Source organism: Haemorhous mexicanus, chromosome 3 (assembly GCF_027477595.1).
Source record: "Haemorhous mexicanus isolate bHaeMex1 chromosome 3, bHaeMex1.pri, whole genome shotgun sequence".
In the NCBI taxonomy this organism is placed as follows: domain Eukaryota; kingdom Metazoa; phylum Chordata; class Aves; order Passeriformes; family Fringillidae; genus Haemorhous; species Haemorhous mexicanus.
In genome coordinates, this window is record NC_082343.1 from 72,402,149 (window position 1) to 72,423,943 (window position 21,795).

At 36.2% G+C, this 21,795-nt stretch overlaps 1 protein-coding gene across 2 annotated transcripts in view; it reads right to left on the minus strand.

Moving 5' to 3' along the window:
- AFG1L (AFG1 like ATPase) overlaps window positions 1-21,795 on the minus strand; it is a 64,363-nt gene that overhangs the window by 16,079 nt on the left and 26,489 nt on the right. For both annotated transcript variants that reach the window (XM_059842331.1, XM_059842330.1), the window contains exons 8-10: window positions 8,965-9,047; window positions 5,340-5,410; window positions 4,983-5,083 (exon numbers count right to left, since the gene is read on the minus strand). In XM_059842331.1, the coding sequence (XP_059698314.1) occupies window positions 4,983-5,083; window positions 5,340-5,410; window positions 8,965-9,047 (255 nt within the window). The remainder of the gene's footprint in view (window positions 1-4,982; window positions 5,084-5,339; window positions 5,411-8,964; window positions 9,048-21,795) is intronic.

Sequence of the window (21,795 nt, forward strand, 5' to 3'; positions counted from 1 at the left end):
CAGCAAATGTAGATTTTTAGGTATGGATACTTATCCCTTGGAATGCACTGTAACAGTTACCCAAGAGCAGACTAGAAGACAGATTGCAGCAATAAAGTAAAAGCAGAGTCACTTGAGTGATAAGCTATTTTGCCAATACAACAAAAGCATCTATTGTTTCACATGTTGACTCTTGCAAAACTTACTCTTTTCTTCTGGAACCCTTAAGGGTAATGGATAACCAAAGGAATCAATTAACCAAGTTTTGAGTACAGTGTCCACTCATGCTGCAATTATTACTGACACCTACATGAGCAGCAGTATACAACAGTTTCAGAAAACTCAAAAAATATTACTGCAACTCCAAGATAATACTGTAACTTGTAAGTAGTACTTCCATGATGCAGACCAGATATGTCAAATTTGGAAGAAAGGTTGCTTGGTATGAGGGAAATGTCCCATAATACCCTTCCTGGGAAACCCCCCTCAAACCCAAGGGAGTTAGAAGCCTTGGAAAAACTTAGTCTGAATTTACTGCACAGATTGATTGTAGACTAAGAAGTATTACCTACTCCTAGAAATATGAGGGGGATAAGAGCTGATTATTCCCTCAAGATGGACTGGGCACATTCCCCCGCTGGCTGCTGAACTTGTTCACTGCATGTGCAGGGGCAGTGAGAGCTGCCAACAGGCAGCAGGGATCCTGACTCCCTCACATCCCTACTTTCAAGCACTTATAAAACCAGGAAAGATCATGGGGTACTTCAAGTTCCTGCATTTTAGAGATAGCTAAGCCTAAAAACTAATATGTAGCTCAAACACAAAAGCCTCCTCCTAAGATGGCATCCAGTTTTGACCCAATACACAGAAAAGGAGGCTGTGTCTGCTTAGGTGCAAAAAAACCCAACAAAAGGAAACAAACTCTCAAAAAAACCCAACAAACAAACAAACAAAAAACCCCAAACAAACAAAAAAAAAAACCACACAAAAAAACAAAACAAAACAAAACACCAAAACCCCAACCTTTTCCCCAAAATATCACTTCTGATAAGAAATAAACTGCACACAGCACTCTTGTCTTCATTGTTCCTTCCCCATACACAGAGTATTCTTGTATTTACAGCAAGTTTGTATTAGCATTTATGTTATATTCAAAACTCCTGGAAGAAAAAGCCTGTTACATTAGGCTTAGTATAAAAATGTGCTCATTAGAATTGCTACAAACAACACATCTTCATCAGTATTACTTTTTATAGGTTAGTTAACTAACTTAGCAATCCATTTAACAAATGCTTTCTTGAGACTGCATAATAAGAACAGCATCTTCAACCCTCAAAACTCAACCCTTCCTATAAAGTCAGGGACACTGGAGAATTAATTTTATTTCTATTCTTTAGTCATCCACTGCATGCATCCAGAACCAGCTTCTCCATTACCCTTCCTGGACTAAAATCTCACCAATAGCCTGCAGTTCCACCATCATCATAAGCATGTGTGAATTTTACTTGTTTTTGGTTTTTTTAATACTGACACATAGGACATTCTTCTAGTGACATGGAATTTATTTATCTTGCACTTTAACATTTATCAAAAATAAAAAGCTAGTCAGAGATCTCAGCCTAGCTTTACAGGACTCCAATGATACAAAATGTATTTGCAAGCTATTTTTAACATATGTTAACTATTTAGAGACTAAAAATTATTTCACTATCCTTCAGTAAAATTAATACCTCACTCTTCTTCACCTAGAATACTTATCTTTTGCCAAACCTTTTCCTTTTTCCACATCATTATTAAAAGTTCATCCATCTCCAGCTAAGAATAAGCCAGTAACATTCAGATAATATAAAACATCAAAACTCCAATTTTACTTAAGTCTTTTATCTGACTGGACATTTTTGCTCATGACCTTTATTTTATAATTTTTCTGCACTTCACAACTAGTTGCCATTCATTCTGTATTATCTGATTCTGTCTCAACAGTTACACAGGAAATACTTTAACTTTTATTTGGGTTTGTGTTGCTCTTTTTGTTGTTGTTGTTGTTGTTTTTGTTTACACTTCACTTTCCAGTTAGTCACACTTCCCTTTTGCTTTTGAAAATTACTCTTCCTGAACATTCAAATATGCAACTTCACTGTTTGGAATATCTTTTGGTTTCATTAAATGTTAGAAAACTAAGATTATTCCGACAAAACACAAATTTCTAGATTAATTCATCACTATAAGCACCAGCCAAATGACCTTGTACTGAATGTAGTACATTTTATGCTAGAAAATTATCATTTGCTGGTTTTTGGCTAATTACATTTCACCTCTTCCTGTGTTTCATCTACAGTGCAACATACAACGGTGTATTTTCTTTATATGCTTCTTACAGCCAAGTGCTGAAGGGCTCAAGGAGCAATCCACCTCATGTTCCATTTGCAACAGATCCCTACAAGTACGTTCCTTCTGGGTTTGTTAATTAGTAGACTGATATGTACTCAAGAACCTTGTATTAATTAACTTTAAGGCAGATAGCAGTACCTTCAATGTTGCACACTGTTCTCCACCTCTTTCAGCCACTCTGTCTTTAAGCAGGCTGTAAGCACCCATTCTGTGTTATTATTTTATGAATTGTCCTACAAGGTTTCAATAATAGCAATTATCTCTCATTTTCCCCCATTAATGAGAATTTCCCATTTATCATGCTTGTCACCACATCTTAAAATTGTTACAAAACCAACTGCAAATCTTGTTTTCAATTCTGGTACAAGTTTAATGAGCTCCTACAATACCAACTTTAGATTTCATTTATCTACCTGGAGGTTTTGCTTAAGCTGTCAATTAAGCTTTCACCCTGGTTGCAACAGGATCCAGCAAGGAAGATTTCCAGCCCCATGTCCCTTCGTATTATCTGCCTTCCCATGGGATTTTGTCCCCATGTCCTGCACAAAGAAATCTGAAGATTTGCTCCACGCAAATCCAAAAAATTCCCCTCCAGTATTTTCTTTCGTCCATCTTGCTTTTCATTACATCTTTTTCAGCTTTCTACTTTCTTTTTTTTAATAGTAGCACTTATGATGCCTGTCAACCTATCTACCATTTGGCTTCACAAGAAGTAGCAAATACCTTGTTGCTATGTCCCCTGCAGATTTCTGCTTCATCCCTCCACAAATCACTCCTACTATTAGCAATCTTACCGGAATATATATAAAAGACTTCATACTTCCTGTCATGTTGAATGTCTCCTCATTTTGGGTAATTTTTTGCTATAAACCAACAGTGCACTCTTCTGGATCCTCCCTGTGTCTTCTGTGACATGAGTGGGAGCGATTTCCTTCTCTTACTGCTTAAAAAAGACACTGCATGTTTAAGTTTTTCCATCAAAATTTAAAAGAATTAATGAAAAAAAGGAAGAGGGTTCCATGGCTTGACAGCTGCATTTTTCTCTTTTTGAAATTTTCCTTTTAGCCGATTTTAATGGCAGCAGGTCAGGCAAACAGAGCAATGTGGCAGGCAAGGTCCTAAATGCAGCTTATACTGAGTGAAATTTTCTACCATTGCTATAAATCATTGCAAAAGTTTACAGTAATGGAAAAAAAAAAAAACACAGTGGAGGCAACTCTGACCATTCATCTAAATTTAATAGACAATTCTGAGGTTCATGACTATATTTTTCAGCCTATGAAGGGAGCACACTGATACCCCTTACCAACATACTGATGTAACATTTATGAAGATACATCAGTGATCTGAAGAGAAAAATCAGTAATAACTGAGGAAGTTGTCAAAAGAAAACCATTTACTATCTGCCATGTTGTTTTAGTTTTAAGCATGTGATTTTGCTGTAAGAGACTACCATAACACATCTGCAGAAGGCATCTGATTTGAGACAGCAAGATTTCCTAAGTCCTGGGCAATCCATGTAAGAATGACCTGAACCTCAAATAATTCTTGAACAGGATGAGAACCTTCAGACCACTGACATGTGAGCTAATCAGAGCACTTCTACTTAGAAGCAACTTATTATCCCATTTAAGTAAATTTACTGGACTAAAGAATTGTACTAGTATTTCCTGACAGCATAGCTTCCCCATACTTTAAGAGGCACAAGGCAGAAAAAGTCTCAAAACCTTTAGTGAAAAGCAAGCTATTCTACTCATGACACACCTCCACTCTTACAAATGGCTTATTGGTTTTGTCTGAAACTAAAAACCACAGGTCTAAAACCTGCAGTCTGAAACACAACCAGAGAAATTTCTGTCCAAATAGTTATCAACTCCATAGCTGCAAGGAAGTGAAAGCAAAATGTTATCACCAAAAGACTGGTCACCATCCTGAATCAAAAGTGCTCTTGGCCCAGTTTAGGGTTGTGATCATTTAACAGCAGCTTCAGACATCAGTAGAGAGATCACTGAAGTGCAGTGCAACTCCTGGGGAATTGTCTTCCAACCCACTGGAGGTCAAATACAAGGAGAACTTTTCAAGATTCACATATCACATGTTTAAGCAGAGAATGTGCCAGTATTTAGCAAAATCTGGCCTATTTTGAGAAGGCCTGGGATTAAACATTCCTTGTACACGCAGCTGAAACCAAAGCATGGAACAGAGTGTTACTCTAGTGGTGCCAGGATCACTGCTCCTTTGCTTGAGTATCAAACTGAAACCCCAGATTATAAAAACAGCATTTGATTGCTATTTACATATTGAGATGTTACCACCACTCATATACCAGCAGTGATGTTAGGCCAGGCATATATTGCAGTAGGATTTTTGAAAATAATCTGTGGTACACCGAAGAGTAAATTTACTATATCATTAAAAAGAAAATTAGTATGGTTCTTTTGAAGAAAGGGGTTTTTCCTGTTAAATTAATATTATTTCTGTTAATCAAGTTTTTTAAAAAGCCTTTTTAATTCAGTGCATCTTGGGAAAACAGCAAGTTTGTGTGGTTTGAATTTTTTTTTAACTGTGAAAAGCCTGAGCATTAACTGATCTAGATTGGACTGGGTACTCACTCTGTCGCACAGCTCTTCAAACGTGAAGTCTGCAATGGTTCCACATGCTTTATTCAGCCCCAGCTCTCTGCCTTGCACTTTTAGAATCCTTGGTCTAGTTACTATGGGAACATGAACAAAGACTCAATCTTCTCTGGATAATTACTATAAAATTCATCTCTTACAGATAGGAAATGCATAGCTTCATGAATAATAGCACATGATTCAACACATAAATTAGACAAAATGCTGATACAATGACTGCCACTTGAGTGTGGCATCAACCCATATACAGCAATGGAACTTATTAATTGGTCAGTGGAGATTGGGCATTGTGTTCTAAATGTATTCTCTTTCAAGAGAAATTAACTTACGTACAATCATTTTGTTTCTGAGCCAGCTCATCAAACAACTTATCCATGACAGCCTCCACATCAGCTTCACTTGTGCTACAGTGAAAAGAATAATAGAATATGAAATTAATAACACTTGAAGCCAACATCAAACAGCTGCCTGAGCCTGCTTAGCTTTTTGCCCATAAAAAAAAGAGAACAGGATGTTATGCTCTAAATACAAACATTACATTTAGAACACACTTAAAAGTAGAGAATATTAACTCTCAGGTAGATGATTCTGCCTTATTTGCATACACTGAAAGACTTCTGTATTTTGAGCTGTTTCCAGTAATGAGGCAATACAGGCAGAGCAGACCCATTAACACTATGTGTACACAATGAGAAAAAAGGCTTCTGGCTCTATCTTGCATGCAAAATAAGAGCAAATAGACAAGGCAAGGCAAGGCAGTCAAGCACCTAAAGAAGTATCCTTTGAAATTTCTGAGAGGGGACTTTGTGAAATTAAATGTTGAAACATATTTTTCTTTTCTTTTCTTTTTTTTTTTTTTTTGGGGGGGGTGCTGTGTCAAGTCAACTGATTATATTAACCAAACAATTTGCAAAATTAAACTGTGAAATTAAAAATACCACTATCATCTCTTTATTAGCAGTTTTAGCAGTTTCCCAGCCTCTCTTCCTAATAGTGCTTGGGAAAAGATCAACCCCAGATGGCAAAATGCAAAATATCTGTGCTGATAGCTGAAGTAAAGTTTACATTCATCTTCTGGGCCACAAGAAATAAGAAATCAGTCCAATCACAAAACTTTTTTGTTAATCACTGAATAGGGTAGAGAGACAATCTTTCCATGTTTTATTCTTAAAGCTGAATTGATTGATAGATAGACAAGATTTCTAGCTGAGAATAGTAAATTAATATTACAGTAGACAATAAACTAGAACTAAGATATATAATGTTTCATTGAAGTTTGTGTAAACTCTTTTGGTGTGAAATCTTATAGATCTTAATGCACTGAAGTCACACTGCTTCACACAATTCTAGACATCCTCTTAACTGACAAATGAATATCAGCTTGTTGAACACATACTCTCCTGCTCATTAGGCCTTAAGCACTTTAAAAATGTTAAGAGCAGAACAGAAGTAACTACTTTTTAGCTAAAGCGTAATGATGACAAACCTTGTAAATACAAAGAATTTGGGAAAAAAATTTTAAAACTCAGGAACTTATACAAGTGCCATTTTGAAGATGTGAAAAACCTTTTCTGACTAGGAGGTTACATAAAATTCTAGAAGTTTCTCTCAACATTGATACTGGTGTGATGCATTCCTCTGACAAAACGATAAAGAACAGACAACACCAGGAAAAAAAAGGCCATAAAAGGGGGTAAAGGGTTTGTGCATGTGTGTATAAATATATATTTTTTTTCTTATATATATATATATATATTTTATATTTTATATTTTATATATATATATATATATATATATATATATATATATATATATATATATATATATATATATATATATAAAAAATCTCCATATATCTGTATCTATCTCAGAGAGTATGTGCATGTGCATGCATATTAGTAATAGAAATTTCAACTGAAAGGCTACCAGAAGAAACAGGTGAATATGATGCTAAGGTGGATATTTGTAGCTAATTGCCAAGAAAGTTTGTTTTGAAAATAGACACCTGAGACTGAGATCGATGAAGTTGCTTTGATCAGGCATCTTGTAATGGTGTTACACTGACTGCTCTTAGAAGAGTAAGAAACAGCTTTAAGTAACCCTCAGTTACATGTTTTAAATGACAATAGGACTACACAGCATAAGAAGCATCAAGAGGATTCTTTAAAAAAATGTGACAATGATACTATAGCCATTAATGGAAGAATATATACATGGTGAACAAGAACATTTTCTTTGGGGGACAAGACTGCTAATTAAATTTTAGAAATCTGTAGCAAAATACTGTACATAGTACCTAATTTTAAAACAAACCAAACAAAAGGAATCCCCACACACTAAGCTAGTTCTACAGGGTTAAAGCTCCAATGAACCAGTTTGAATAGGAGAATGAATAAGATTCCCTCAGAAGAAAGGATAAAGAAATAAGTACCTAATTCTATTGGCAGCTATGGGGTTTTTTTAACAATTTTTCACCCCACTACTTCCTAATGATTCACACATCAAGTTCTGAAGGCAACCAACATCTTATCCAGTAAGAGAACTTAAGACAGCATTATTGCCCATCTCTGCCATTCACTTGATCAGAAGTTTTACAGCAGAACACAATGAGATATTTTGGCTGGGCACTACTCTTGGAACTTGTTTATATTGCTTCTTCTCTGAGAGCTGATGCTACAAGCATCATGTTTGGCCTATTACCTGCTAGAAACCACAAACATCCTTTTCCTTTCTTCAGAGTATGGACACTGAGAAAACAATGTGGCAAGTGCTCTCCACAGTGTCCACCAGAAAATCACAGAGTGCAGCAGGCCCAGAGAGCAGCACAGGCAGGGACAGCAGCGCTCAGAAGGAGGGCCATGATGAGCACAGATATCCGTGGTGGCTTCAGAAAGTACTTCTGAGCAGGCGTGACAAAGCACTGAGCAAGTGCAGCCAGGCAAAAATACAGGACAAGAGCTACTTTTCTCAAGTACATATAGCCACAGTTTAAGGATACAGAACTTGAACTGGACCTGTTTTCCATATATGAAATTCTGTCACTTCCTTTCAAAAGCAGGAAAAGTTACCAGCTGTAGTTCTACCAAGCAGTATTCCTCTTTCCAGACAAACAGCTACAACATCCAACTTCATTAAAAAGTAGCATGGACATACATGGTTTCAAACACCCATCATAGTGATGAAAATACCCCACCTTTCTGGAAACATGATTTTTAAATCAGTATTTTAAAGATACAACTGTTATAATCTAATATTAAGTGATTGTAGTCTGCTTTGTTCAGGTTGTCACTGAGTAAATAATATTACAAGAGAAAATGCAAGACAGAAAAATGTTTGCATTGCAAAGGTTTCAAAGTATTATAGAGGATGTTCCTATTAGGCAGATTTATGCTGCAAGCAGAAACACATCTGTGAATATATTTTAAAATATATTTATTTGCAAATATAAAGTGCTAAAGAAATTTTGTCATGATAAGCAGAAACAATCTGTCAAAACAGAAGGGTGTTGGGTTTTTAAAACCACAGCATTGGAAACACCCGAAATTAAATAAATCCTTGTCATTGGATTTCTATAAACACTTAATTACTTAAATACAATAAGGATGTTATTCTATTATAAGAGAATTGTGCAGTCTCTTACAAGAGGATATTCATCACTTTCTAACCATCTGTCACTTCAGTTCTCCAAACACCACACCTCCCCAAAAAATTTAATTAGTTTTTATTCAGTCACACATTATAAATGATGCTAGTGTGGTTACCAAAAATGTAGTTTAATGAAGTTAATATCAAGGCATAATGGAAGGCGGTTTGCTGAACAAAATGGACCAAAAGGCAAAGAAAGGAAAAGGCACACCCTGGTAATTCTACTATATATTTTTCTTTTCTCATTGAATAGGTAATTATTGGCTAATAAGAAGGAAGAAGGAAGCTAATATAATATCATAGATAAACTTACAGGTAGTAAAGTTTTCCAGCAGCTGGAAGCACTCGTTTCCTGTAGTCTATTCCAGAATCAAGCTGGACTGTGCTGCAGTATTTCTACAGAGACAAAAAAAAAAAAAACCAAACAAAAAAAAAAATAGATTTCCTTGAGCCAAAGCTGTATTTACTATTGTCTGTGATGCGGAGAAGACACACTGCTGTGATAAACCATCAGCATGAATATCATCCGCAAAACTGAAATTCAAGATCTAAAAGCTGAAGACTCATTTGCAATCATTGAAGCAAAGAAACAAGCTGAAAATCACTCACATACGCAAAACAAAAAGGCCTATCACAAGTCCACCAACTAAAAAATTAATATAGATTAGAAGCACATGGGATGAGATGAGGGTGGATATTACTCATTCTCTCTAGGCACCGCTTTGTTGCAAAAATTATTTTCACATTAAAATATATACCTTTTGAAATACAAAATTAGAAGCACTAAAAGTTTAATGGAACACAAACAAATTCTAGCAACAAGAGAAACTACTTCTATTTTATAACCTAAAAATAATTTTATCTTTTCCTTTTACTACGTAAAGATTTTTGATTTTGATACAAAGATCAAATATATGAACCACAACAAGTTTTGCTGCACAATAGATGAGGGGGGAATAAACAAAGCTCTGTATCTAAAAGATTTTATTTCATTTTTGCAATGTCTGAATTAACTCAGAAAAGGATCTTTTTTTGCTCTCCTTTAAACAACCTGTAGGATTCTAAGTGTGATACAAATGTACCTGAGTAGTTACAATAACTGCTTCTGTTAAAAAACTTAACCCCAACTGTACTAAAGGGTGCTTTTTTTGATTCAAGACCTGAGGCTCAGAGCAAGATTCTCACTACTATCAGTAAGATCAAGACTTTACCCTCCCCATCCCAACAAAGGAAATAGCTCTGCTAATCTGTTATGACTACTTCCAACACACACAATTTCTGGGTGTTATATACAGCAAGAAGCAAAAGAAGCTATAGAAGAAAGAGAGGAAAGTTTTAGTATTTTAGAAAATATAGCTGTATCAACAATTTAATTTAAGCAATAAAACTTATTTTTTAAAATGTATTTCAACACCAGTAAAATTCTTCCATTTTCTAGAATCCACTAAATTAGTTGGCTTCTTCACTGCACCGTGAACTATTGGTTTATCTTTAATATTCTTGTTAAGCATTTCATATTCTGCATGTTCGAATTTTTCAAGGCCTCCTTGAGGCCAATCAAATAACAAAATTGGAAATCAAACCTCAGTCGCAGCAACTACATTGCAGGAAAAATATTTAGAAGAACTACCATCAGTGATTTAAGGAACAATGGCCCTTTTGAACAAATGCATTGCATAGGACACAGATCACAAATATCTGCAGGAATTACTGTGATGACTCATTGCACTAATTTTTTGCCCTTGGCTATTAGTGAAGGCTCTATATCTCTCTGCAAAGAGATACAGATAAAGAAAGAAGGTAAAACAAAAATTATCCTGAAAGCACAGAATCCCAGGAAAATCCATGTATCTTTAATTCCAGGAAGTGAAAAAGCCATGCTAATCAAATCATTATCTTGGACTAAAGCTACTGCAAACACAATAGCATTGGTGCTACAATATTATTATAATCTATTCCCTTTCTTTTCATGAGAGCTCACAAAGAAAGAGAATAACAGAGCAGAAGAAAAAAGTTCCAGAGGCATGTAATAAATAATATGCACAGGGGAGGGAGAATATTTAAGCTTTTCTTCAGCATCTGTCTGGCAGCCAAGGCCAGAAGGAAGATTACTGAAATTTCACAGCAAAGCTAGTTCACTTAGCTTTTCTTTGCCAGCATCTTTCCACCTAGTGGTTTATTTTTCCAAAGTAGTAGATCAACTTAAGTACTATTTTCTTCATATTAGTAGGGGGAAAACCCCACAGATTACTACTACAGCTTTGAGGACTATGAGATTACTTAGATTAACTTTAGATACTTACAAATTTAGTAATGCTGTTAATCAATATGGGTTGTTTTTTCCTGGAAACAAGAGATCAGAATTTTACATGAATTCATGTAAAATTACATGACATACAGAAAATTGCATGAAATCAGCCTCATCTCTTTGGCCTTCAAGTCAGATTTATAACTCTACTGCTCCCTCAGGGAGTTGTGTTGCACATAGTGAAAAGTGAACATAGACCCACATATACTTGAGAGTATTCCATGGTTATGGTAGGGCTGAAAAAACAAAAGCACACCTGAACACTGTAGCTGGTGTAAATTTGTTCCCTGATATTTACAGTGGTGCTGGAGGCTCAGCTGCCAATGACAAGCAGGTGTCCTGTGCACTCAGATACAGACTTGTACTGGGCTATATTACGCAGGTCTGTGAAGCTTGATGAAACAGAAATGAGCACCCATTGCTACATTGCTTTAGTCCACTTGTGTTCCACTTACAAATTTGCCACTCCTTCCATGCACCGACTGCTTTTATGACTCCATGACATAACACTGAATGAGTTTCAGAGGTAACAACCATGAAACTGAATATGTAAATATCACCAATACAGCTAAAGAGAAGATGCCCTTTTCCTTTTCCTTCCTTCTCTTTTCTCTGTCTTTGAAGTAATTAGTATTATCACTTTTCAGGGGAAAACACTATCATTAGTGACTCTAGTTAAAAAAACTTATGTGTTCAAAAAATTATTTATGTTTTTGGACCTCTTTTAAGATACAAACATTGCCTAACAGATATTTCCTTCCCTATAAGCTTTGTTTGTATGTCTGTAATGATGTACTATTTTGATTCTAATATGATACAACATGATGTAGTCTATTTCAAAATAAACTGTTAGAAGTAAGACCTTTCAGCCAAAAATGCAATGGCAGAATCCAGTTCAGAGACCCATAAAATACAGTTAATATAGTCCTAGGGATTTTTTGCTTCCTTAGGAGGCTAAAGTCAACTGAACCAAATGTAAACAAATGAAAAAAACAGAATTCTGATGTTCAGCTATTTTCTGTAATACACAGTGTAAGCATAAAAGCAGAGGACAGCTAACAGGAACCAAGAAATACTTGGTCCTTTTGGAAATATTTGGCATTTTACTCCTGGGAAGTTCCTAATTAATTGACGTATTTGGTCTCTCCAGACTGATGGTCAGTTCAGCAATGTACTCTGGCCATTTACAGATCATATTCTAAATACAAATAAAAGAGCCACGGGAATTTCCTAACCCTTCTACAAGTTCAGGTGTCTATCCATACTCATTGCTAATTATTTTCACTGAGACACTTCAAAGCTTACCCACATCTATTGTGTTAAGATGCTCTATGAATATACATAAAATGAATGGCTCCTGCCATTCAACTCAAACATCATCATCTGAATCACAACACACTCTCGGAAAACAGCCCTTTAAGACATGATTTCTGCAGTTAGATTATGAGCTGCCTTTGCAGGGTAGAAACAACCTTTCCTTATGTGAATATATGACAAGTACAGATCCATAGGTGCTAATGGAAAATAACATAACAATAAAAACCCCAAACCACCAAACAGAAGTGGGAAATGTTATTTACACAAACTGAGCTCAGCACAGTAGAGGAGAAAAAAGGTGGGACAGCAGCAGCAGTGAACCGAAGGGCAGTAGGTAGGAGGATTGCTTGCACTGCCAGACAGTAACACCACCACCTCTTCTCTGAGTTAAGAATGCGCCCTTGGAGATAGTTCTCAAGGGAGATGCAACACATGGTCACCTTTGCTCACTCAGAAAGAGAAGTTTTGTGCTGAGTAGAGATCCAAAGGTTTTCTTTTTGGGGTTTCCTTTGTCAACAAGGATACCCACCATGATTCTTTGTTTCTGCACACATAAACATTCACTTATCTAGATGTTTCACAGGAAGGCAGAAGGAAAAATAATCATATTTATAATTTATTTTTAGGATACATGCGTTAAATGTTAAAAAGACAGCATATAATCAGAATATATAACAAAAGAAAACAAAGTACACCAAAATAATGTAAATGTCCAAGCTAAACATTTAAGATACTAGATTTGGAAAAAAGAAAACCAGATGCATGGTTGCATGGTATGGAAAAACAAACCCTGCTCACAAGTGTAAAAATGCAATACTGAACATCAGAGAGTTGCCTGTGTGAGTGTCACCATGCATCTTGTCTACTCTTCACAGGTATCAGCAACATAATTCTCCTGCATCATGGTACTAAAAAATCACTACTATAATTTAAAGATCCTGGAAGTTTGGAGAGGGGTGAAAAGATAGGCTTCTCTACTTTGTACCATTCAGCTTCTTACAGCATGGGGAAAACCCCTACTAAGATTACATACAGAAGTTCTGCTTTCTCCATCTTTGGACTTCCTCATCCAGCACGGGACTGATTAAACCTATGGATGTGATTGCATTCTCACATTCATTAATCACCATGGAATCCTAATCAACAGCCAAAGAACTAACTGGAGTGCTCAGGTTGTTAGCACTTAATTGTCAAATCCATAACTATAACAATTAGTTTCCATTTCTTAAGATGGAGTTTTAAATTTTAAAATTTCATTTTGGGTTAAAGTCCTTTTGAAATACATACTTAATATTGAAACTACAGTCAGTCTAGTGGAACCATCCTCAACATTTCCAACACATTTTCTATTCTATTGAGATATTTAAAGTCTCACTTACCCTATTCAATTCATATGCATAAAATTAATTAGTTATACAATTTATTTTGAAGTCATTTATGTATTTATGTATACAAAGAGCAAATACAATTACAGAATTGAAAATGCAATTAGTAAGTTAAAAATGCAGTGTAAGCATGGACTCATTCCCACTGAGTGGCTCAAAACCTTTTTATTTCAGATGGGAAAAAAAAGGAAAAGCCTCATGGCTCAACTCAAGACACTTAAAACAACCACCTTTAGACAGAATAGATAAAATTAGACTGTCAATAGATCTATTCTAGAAAGCTATTAAATACAGACTAACAAATACTTTTTTTTTTTCCAGTAAGCATCTCTGATACTCCTTTATTGCTGCAATTAAGAATGGTAGCTATTAAAATGTTTAACAGCTCAAGAAATTAAAGCACGTGACAGGATTGATTATTATGAAGAAAAAAAACTTCTGAAGATTTCAAAAAGTAATCCAGGTTAGCTGGATAACCTGCAAGTTCTCAAGACATGTGTCGTCACACGTGTCTCCCCTGTGTCACAAAAAGCCCTGAAATGCTCTAGATGGCCTTGCAGTCCACTACGATCACCGCACTAAGTACCTCGTGCCCTCTGAGCTCACTTATTGTGATCAGCTTGTAACACTTGATAATGCAGGTGAGTAGATACTTCTTAGCCTTGAAGATCACCCTAAGTTAACCCAATTATCATTCTCTGCTCTGAATTTTAATGGTATTAAAACAAAAAACAACATATAAATCATCCTCTTAGACTACAAGATTAGACAAACTAATCACCCCACAATTCTAATCAGCAGCCAAAGAACTTAACCGGAGTGCTCAGATTAGCACTTGGCTGTCAGACCCACCCATCTGAGGACCTCCAGAGAAGGTGCAGAGGAACAGAGATACAAGAGTGCTTCACTTTAGAAGGATCGTCACCTTAATTCCCACACGTGCTGAGTTTCCACAGCCTTTCATGCCTGGGTCAAACGAGACACTTGGAAAATGCAGCAGCAGCACTGCAGTACCAAATGCTCATTTTCTATATGAGCAAGGAAGAGTACAGTTCTATCCCCAAGCAGGCAAAGCTGCACAATTCCTACTCTTGGCCTCTGAACAAGCCCATCAGAACATCTACTATTAATAACCATGCCTATCTAAGAAGTGCAACTTCCAGCCACTCTTCCTGAGGAAAAGGAATCACAATTTTCACATAGATCTCACCCTCCTTTTCAAATGCATTCTCTGATTTGGTCTCCACTTACAATACAGCATCACTAATACTCCTTTCCTCCAGCAAACCAGAAAATAATTCAATTGTTCATTTGCAATCATTCTTTTCATACATTTACATTCAGCCTAAGGTGTTCTTCCACATCTCTTCTGTTAGCTGGTGAAGCTAACAGAGAGAGTTCCTCAGGTAAACAAAGCTCACTAGACTTAACCTTTTTTATTTTTCATTATTTGACTCCATATAGTGTTAAATTATCTACTAGACTATTATTTCTTTCCTAATATTCTTCCTTAAGCAATTTAAAGAAAAGACTTCTCCAGCCAAAGGATACCATTACAACTGGCATTTTCTATAACTATGGTAGAACAAGAACCATCTTAAGCAAAAATGTAGTATATAACGAAAAAAATATTGCTGATATACAAAGCATACCCACAGGTTTTTAACTCAGTGTACTTTCAAAGTCACCAGCATGTGAAATTTCAGAATGTGAAATTTCAGAATGTGAAACTGGTCCAGCTCATTAGCTGGACAGGTCTGTCCACAGCCTGCTGAGAGAAGTGTAAAAGGGTAAGTGCAGTTTCCTTGCTGGTGCAGCTCTACAAGGAAATCAACCAGACTGTTAGACAGTCTCTTGTTAGACAGGAGCATGCATATTACAGGTGAAGCACCTTCACAGGGCTGCTTCTTTTCTCCTTTTGCCTTACTTGAAAACAAAAAAGGAACAAACAAACAAAAATGGAAATTAATCAAGTTTGTAGCACTCCTAACTTTCTGCTCCACTAATCCTTGGGACTGATATGTACTCAGGGAGAGGAGGAGAAAGGGAAACACCAGGTATTTGGTGGCAAAGAAACTTGGTCCAAGCATTGTGGATATACATATAGTTTTTGTCTCCTTGCTCAGATGTTGTTGAAACAGTAGACTTTAAAGAAAATGTCAATGAATCCTCATAAGCACTATACATGACCTCTGGGGTAATTAGCAATCATTCAAAAGCAACAAGACTAAAGTGTTCTATTCTTTATTACTGTCAGCTCTTTTCTTGATCAGCATTTTAATAAAGATGGTTCATTGCTAAGACAGTTTCATGAATCAGTCATAATTACATTCTGACATGCAGTGAATAGTAAAGCAAAACTAAGTATCACTTCATCAACCTTTCTAACCTTTGTGCAAGTATTAACTGTAAATAATTTTTACACAATCTTACAACAGAAAATCTGCATATTTCTTAGCTTTGTACATACTCTACCCTAACTGAATTTCTTGTGACCTATACCTGAAAAAAACCCCAACATTACAATCAGGAATAATTACTTATCTGGCATGGTATTCAGGTACTGCCTTTCACAGACCAAATTAACTTCAAGCAGAAAAGGCTATTTGCTCTACAAAATTGTGCAATGCTTTACAGGGTTAACTAAAGGTTTTTTTCCCCTATATTCTTCTGCAATAATGAAATATGGGAAATGGTTGCAATAGCGTCAGATACTTCATGTTTATCCCAATTGCAAACACTGTAACAAAACTAAACAAAAAAAACCCCAAAGAACCACATGAACAAATTCTGAGGAAAACTTTCTAAATGTCATCCAAGAATCCTGTACAATATCAGGGAAACAAATCACTCTCAAGTTGATTTGGGATAACAAACATTTTGCTTACAAATTATTTTTCAGTGGACTTAGAGCAAAAATACCTGGGAAGATAAATATTGCCAAATATAACTTTTGCAATCAATCTTTTTCTCACACTTGTGACAAGAACATTTAAACTTTAAACTGAAGAGTTTAGCAGAGGTAAATTGAGAGGCAAAATTCATTCAGTGAAAGTTGCACAAGTTTACATTACAGCCTTCAAAACTTTAACAACTAAGAAACCCCACCATTCTTGCTACCACAAGGAACATACGATCTATTGTACAACTTTTCAATAACTTATTTTAATGTCTAGCTACAAATCAGCTACCCCCTAAGAAGAGGAAAAATAGACAATTAACTTGTAAAATAATGGTGCATGAATAAAAAGAGAGACTCTTAAAATGTACTGTTCTGTGAATAGTATTTCAGATATTCAGACAAAAGTGAAAGAATTCAGGAGGTACAGATGTGGCTGTGCCGGCTCGGAGACAAGTAGCCTCTCCTTTTTCCAGTCAGGGAACAGAAGAATGGCAGAGTAAACTTCCATGCACTGAGAATTACACTGAACAGTGCTCCCCATTTCCCATCACTTCGGAAAAAAATCTTCCTGGCAGAATAAGAACAAATACAAAAGGAAGAAAAACCACCTGCAAACCACAAATCACTCCATAACACCCAGTTTTGCTAAAGGACCAGTAACGACTGTAACTTTCAATCTCCTAATAAGCAAGCTGTGGCGTTCTGTGAAAAACAAATGCCAAGAGTTCACGCTGAATTTATAACATGATGTTTCGTAAGCTAAGGGTCAAATTCATCCCAATACATGTACTTCACTGGAACTATACCCTGGATGAAGTTGTTTGTCTAGATTTCTTTTATGCTGTTGTTTTTCTTTTTAACATTTGATTTGTATTTCTTTTCCCCAGTATTAGCCTTTGCTCCTGCCAGAACTGTTGGCAGGCAGGAAAAAAAAAAGGAAAGAAAAAAAAAAAAGTAGTCATGATTTACAAAACTGAATTTCCCAGAATTTTAATTAAAAAAAAAGCGATTAAGATCTAAACAAAGGCTAAAGATGGCTTACGCTTAGCTCTGATGAGGTCCACTACCTCATTACCCACAACTGAAAACTTCTGATGCATTTTGTTTCAAGGGAATCCAAAAGTCCTTGCTGTAAAGCAGGCTGGGGGGTGCAGGGTCCATTCACTCTTTCTGTATCACAACCATTATGTAAGAAGTATAAAACACTGCCTTTATGCTGCCAAACCACAATGACTCTTCTTACATCAAAGGGTTTTTGCCACTAGGGTTTTTTTTCCTCTGAAATTTATTCAAGGCAAGGGCAGGGAGACAACAATTCATACACGCTAATTACACCTAATTATCTATTCCTTTTTTTTCCCCCTTTCCACCAGCTTCAGCCAGTGTTATTTGCTATCTGGGTTTCTCACAACCTCCCCTTGCCCTGTCCATCCAACTCAACAGCAAAGTCTTTGAAGAAAACAGTTGTGGCTTCTTAGAATTTTAACAATATAAGGTTCAACTCAAATTAAATTATTCTATTATTAGTTTTGACACATTTATGTGTTAAATATGAAGGCCTCTTGGTTAATTTGGCAAATTCCTCACATCTCTTCACAACTAGAATTGCTGGTAACACCCTCTCTTGTAGGAGCTTCTCCTCATGCTTTCTTTTCATGATCTAAATGAAATGTTTATTGGATTAAAGTTCTTCTCTGCAGACCTCCACGGTGGCCTGTGACAAAGAGCTTAAAAGCTTTATTAATTGGCTTGGGCTTTTCAGGGGGAGGCAGGACCTCATTTCACATTACATCACAAGCAAACAGAACTGCCACGTGTAATTAGACTAATTTACCCTCATACAGCAGGAATCAACTATTCCATATCTATGATATGCTTTCATTCACTCATTTTAATCAAGGAGCAAACAAACCAAGCAAGAGCTCAAGAAATCCTAACAATTTAAGAAAGGGAGAAGGCAGGAAGCCTGGCACAGAGTTACAGTAGCAACTATTTAATCCTAAAATAAAGTTTTGATCTGCATCTAAATAATCTGTCTAGGAGGAAATGCCTAAAACAGATATAAAAGGTAAACAAATGGAACAGTTCATCCCCTGAGAACACAGTAAAGAAATAGATACATTATAAAATATTGTAACAGTTACATGCTCTGAACTACAGAATTCAAATAACCCGGGTGTTTAAATTTAACACACACACAGAGGCTTAGAAGGCTGAATGCAGAAGGGATTGGTAGTTTCTAATCTGACACCTTGCTTTCCATATACAACATTTTATTACTTGATAGTCTCACAAATTTATCAAACTAAGATTTCCCAGAAATTATACTGAGGTTCAAAAACACTTGCAGTACAAAATATTTGCAATCATGCTGTATTTCCTATTTTTAGTTTTTCCATGTTTAATTAGGTACACTTCACAAAAGATGAGCACTTCTATTACTTGCACAGAGAGAGAACAAGAACAAATGCTCCTTCTACTTAGGAGTTTGCTTGGTTACATACTAAGAAGGGAAACAAAAGGCCCAACATCTTCAGTAATGAAAAAGTCAATTGATAGGCGAAGCCATCACAATATCAAAGGCCTAATCCCTGCAATTCTGACTCAGGTGACAGTTCACAGGGGTCAGAGTGGCTGACACTGACCTCAAAAGCAGGTTTTAACTATTCAACATACTGAAAGCTGCTGGGCTATCACACCATTAGACTGGAACAAACTGACAAATCAATTTCATCAAGGAGATGACTTTTTTGGGAGAGGGGGGAGGAGAGAGGCAGATCCGCCACTCAACAAATCCCTGCATTTCTCACACAGGTGGTTGGACAAAAGCTGACTGCACCATCAAAGACATTTTACATCTACCAAATGCCTTTGTACAAAACTAACTCCCACAATTTCCTCAGAGGCAGCTCTAAATGTTTTTAAAACAAGTATTTTTCACATTCTCATACTAAGCTATTGAAAACTGAAAATGCTTTTCAATTCTTCAGCTTCTTGCTTTGTAGGAAAGGGTGCACTTTAATTAAAACCACAGCCAGCAGCATTCTAAATAAATAATCATTAACTGATTTCAAGAAAGACAGGGAAATACAGCATATAAATAATGCATTGCTTTCTGTTTGAGAGGAGTGTACAATGCTTACTTATGGTTAAAAGTAATTTTAACCAGTTTTAAAATAAAGAATTATTTGGTCCCTAATAGCAGAAGAAAAAAAAGAAGGAGAAAAAAAAGACACTGAAAGTAATTTCATGTCCTACTGACAACAGATTTCTAGCTGATTCTTCCCCTTTACTCAAAGCAAAATGCAGGTAGCCAAAGATTTTTTTTCTAAAATTGGGCCTTTTAAAGTTATACTCAGACTATGAAGGGCCCTAAAACTTTATGACTTTTAGTTAAAACTGAATGTAGTGCAAGTCTATTGCATGAAGAAAACCTGACAAAACACAGAGGTTACATACTTGGTACTTCAACACGGCTTGACATTTTGAAGCTTCATGCTACACTTCCAGGAAACCTTTGGAATCGCAGGAACTGCTCACTCAAGTTACAGACTCTACACAACAAATTATTTGAGGAGCTTTCATTCCTGATTTTCAGAGAATGAAACATTGAACTAGCCACTGAATTAGAGTTAGGATTTCACAACAGTTAAGGGTTGATGTAAATGTCTTCATTAAATGTCTGCCAAAATTAAAATGTTGCCAAAATTACTGCCAAAACAGTAAATTAAAACATGCTTTTTCCCCCCTTTTTTTATCCAAGAGCCTCATATAATATCTTACATCAAGTTGTTGAAGATTAGCACAATGCTGATCTACTTGGGGGCAGGAAGGCTCTGCAGAGGGATCTGGACAGGCTGAATCCATGGGCCAAGGCCAGTGGTGTGAGCTTCAACAAGGCCAAGTGCTGGGTCCTGCACTTGGCTCCCAACAACGCCAGGCAGTGCTACAGGCTGGGGACAGAATGGCTGGAAAGTTCCACAGCAAAAAAGAACCTGGGATTAAAATTTCTTCACCAAAAGGGTTTGTCAAGCATCAGAACAGACTGCCCAAAGAAGTGAGACACCATCCCTGGAGGAAAGACATGCAGATGTGGCACCTGGGGACATGGTTTAGTGATGGACTTGGCAGTGATGGGTAAACAGCTGGACTCAATAGTCTTCAAGGTCTTTTCCAATCTTAACAATTCTGTGATTCCAAAATACACAGCTTTATTTGTAAATCAGCTTTAAAACATTCAGAAACTTTATATATTTCTTTTAGTTTGAGAGTAACAATTTTTAGAGTATTTCTGCTCTCTGCATTCGAACGAAGTAACTGTGAGCAATCAATGGTTTTCTCAAGAACTGTCTTTAAAAAAAAAAAAATCACAAAGGAATTCCACACACTTTAAAATGCTCAGCAAGAGATCTTGTGAGATTAAAAGCTCAATTGAAAGAGACTGAATCGAATTACAATTATAGAATTAAAAGATTTTTCTTCCTAATACTTTTTTTCTCTGTAAAGCTCTATCTTGTAAAATTTCATGGATTGAAGAAGCACTCCTATCTGTTGCAGAAACTAAACTCTTTCATAAGGAATTCAGTGTGCCAAAGAATCATAGCCACAACAACAAACTGATGGATTCAGAGTTTCCCCCTGTTTATAAGGCTTTGAGTTAAAGGATTAAAGAATCACTGAAAAAAATACATCTCAAAATATTTATTGTTTCAAAAGAAGAGAACACTGGGATAAGATCAGAATTGAACTGGGAGCACACACAGGGCAAAAATAGCTGCCAGTGGTGTTACTGACTTGCCCAATGGCACAGATCTGGGGCTTTTACGTGGCTACCAGCTGTAGGACCTGAAGTTTTCATGTGGCTCTAAAAACTGGAACTTTTCAATTGCAACCTCACACAACAATCACTTGTCCCAGTAATCTACCACCTAGAAAGACAATATGGACAAACTCTGGAAGATAACTGTATCTTCTCTAGAGTGCTATTTCACCCTTTTGCTTATTCCACAGAAACAGGTTTACAGTTATCTTTGTAAGAAATAGAACTCAAACACAGATACTGGAATTACATAGACTGTACAAAATAAAAATAAAATTGAAGATGAATATGGGTGACTCTAGATCTGGGGAAGAAACCATTACTTTTGATCATTTGAAGACAAGAAAAGATATTTGTGTAACAGTTACCCAGGTATCTAGAAAGTAGGTGTTCCACTGAGAAGAATGAAAAGA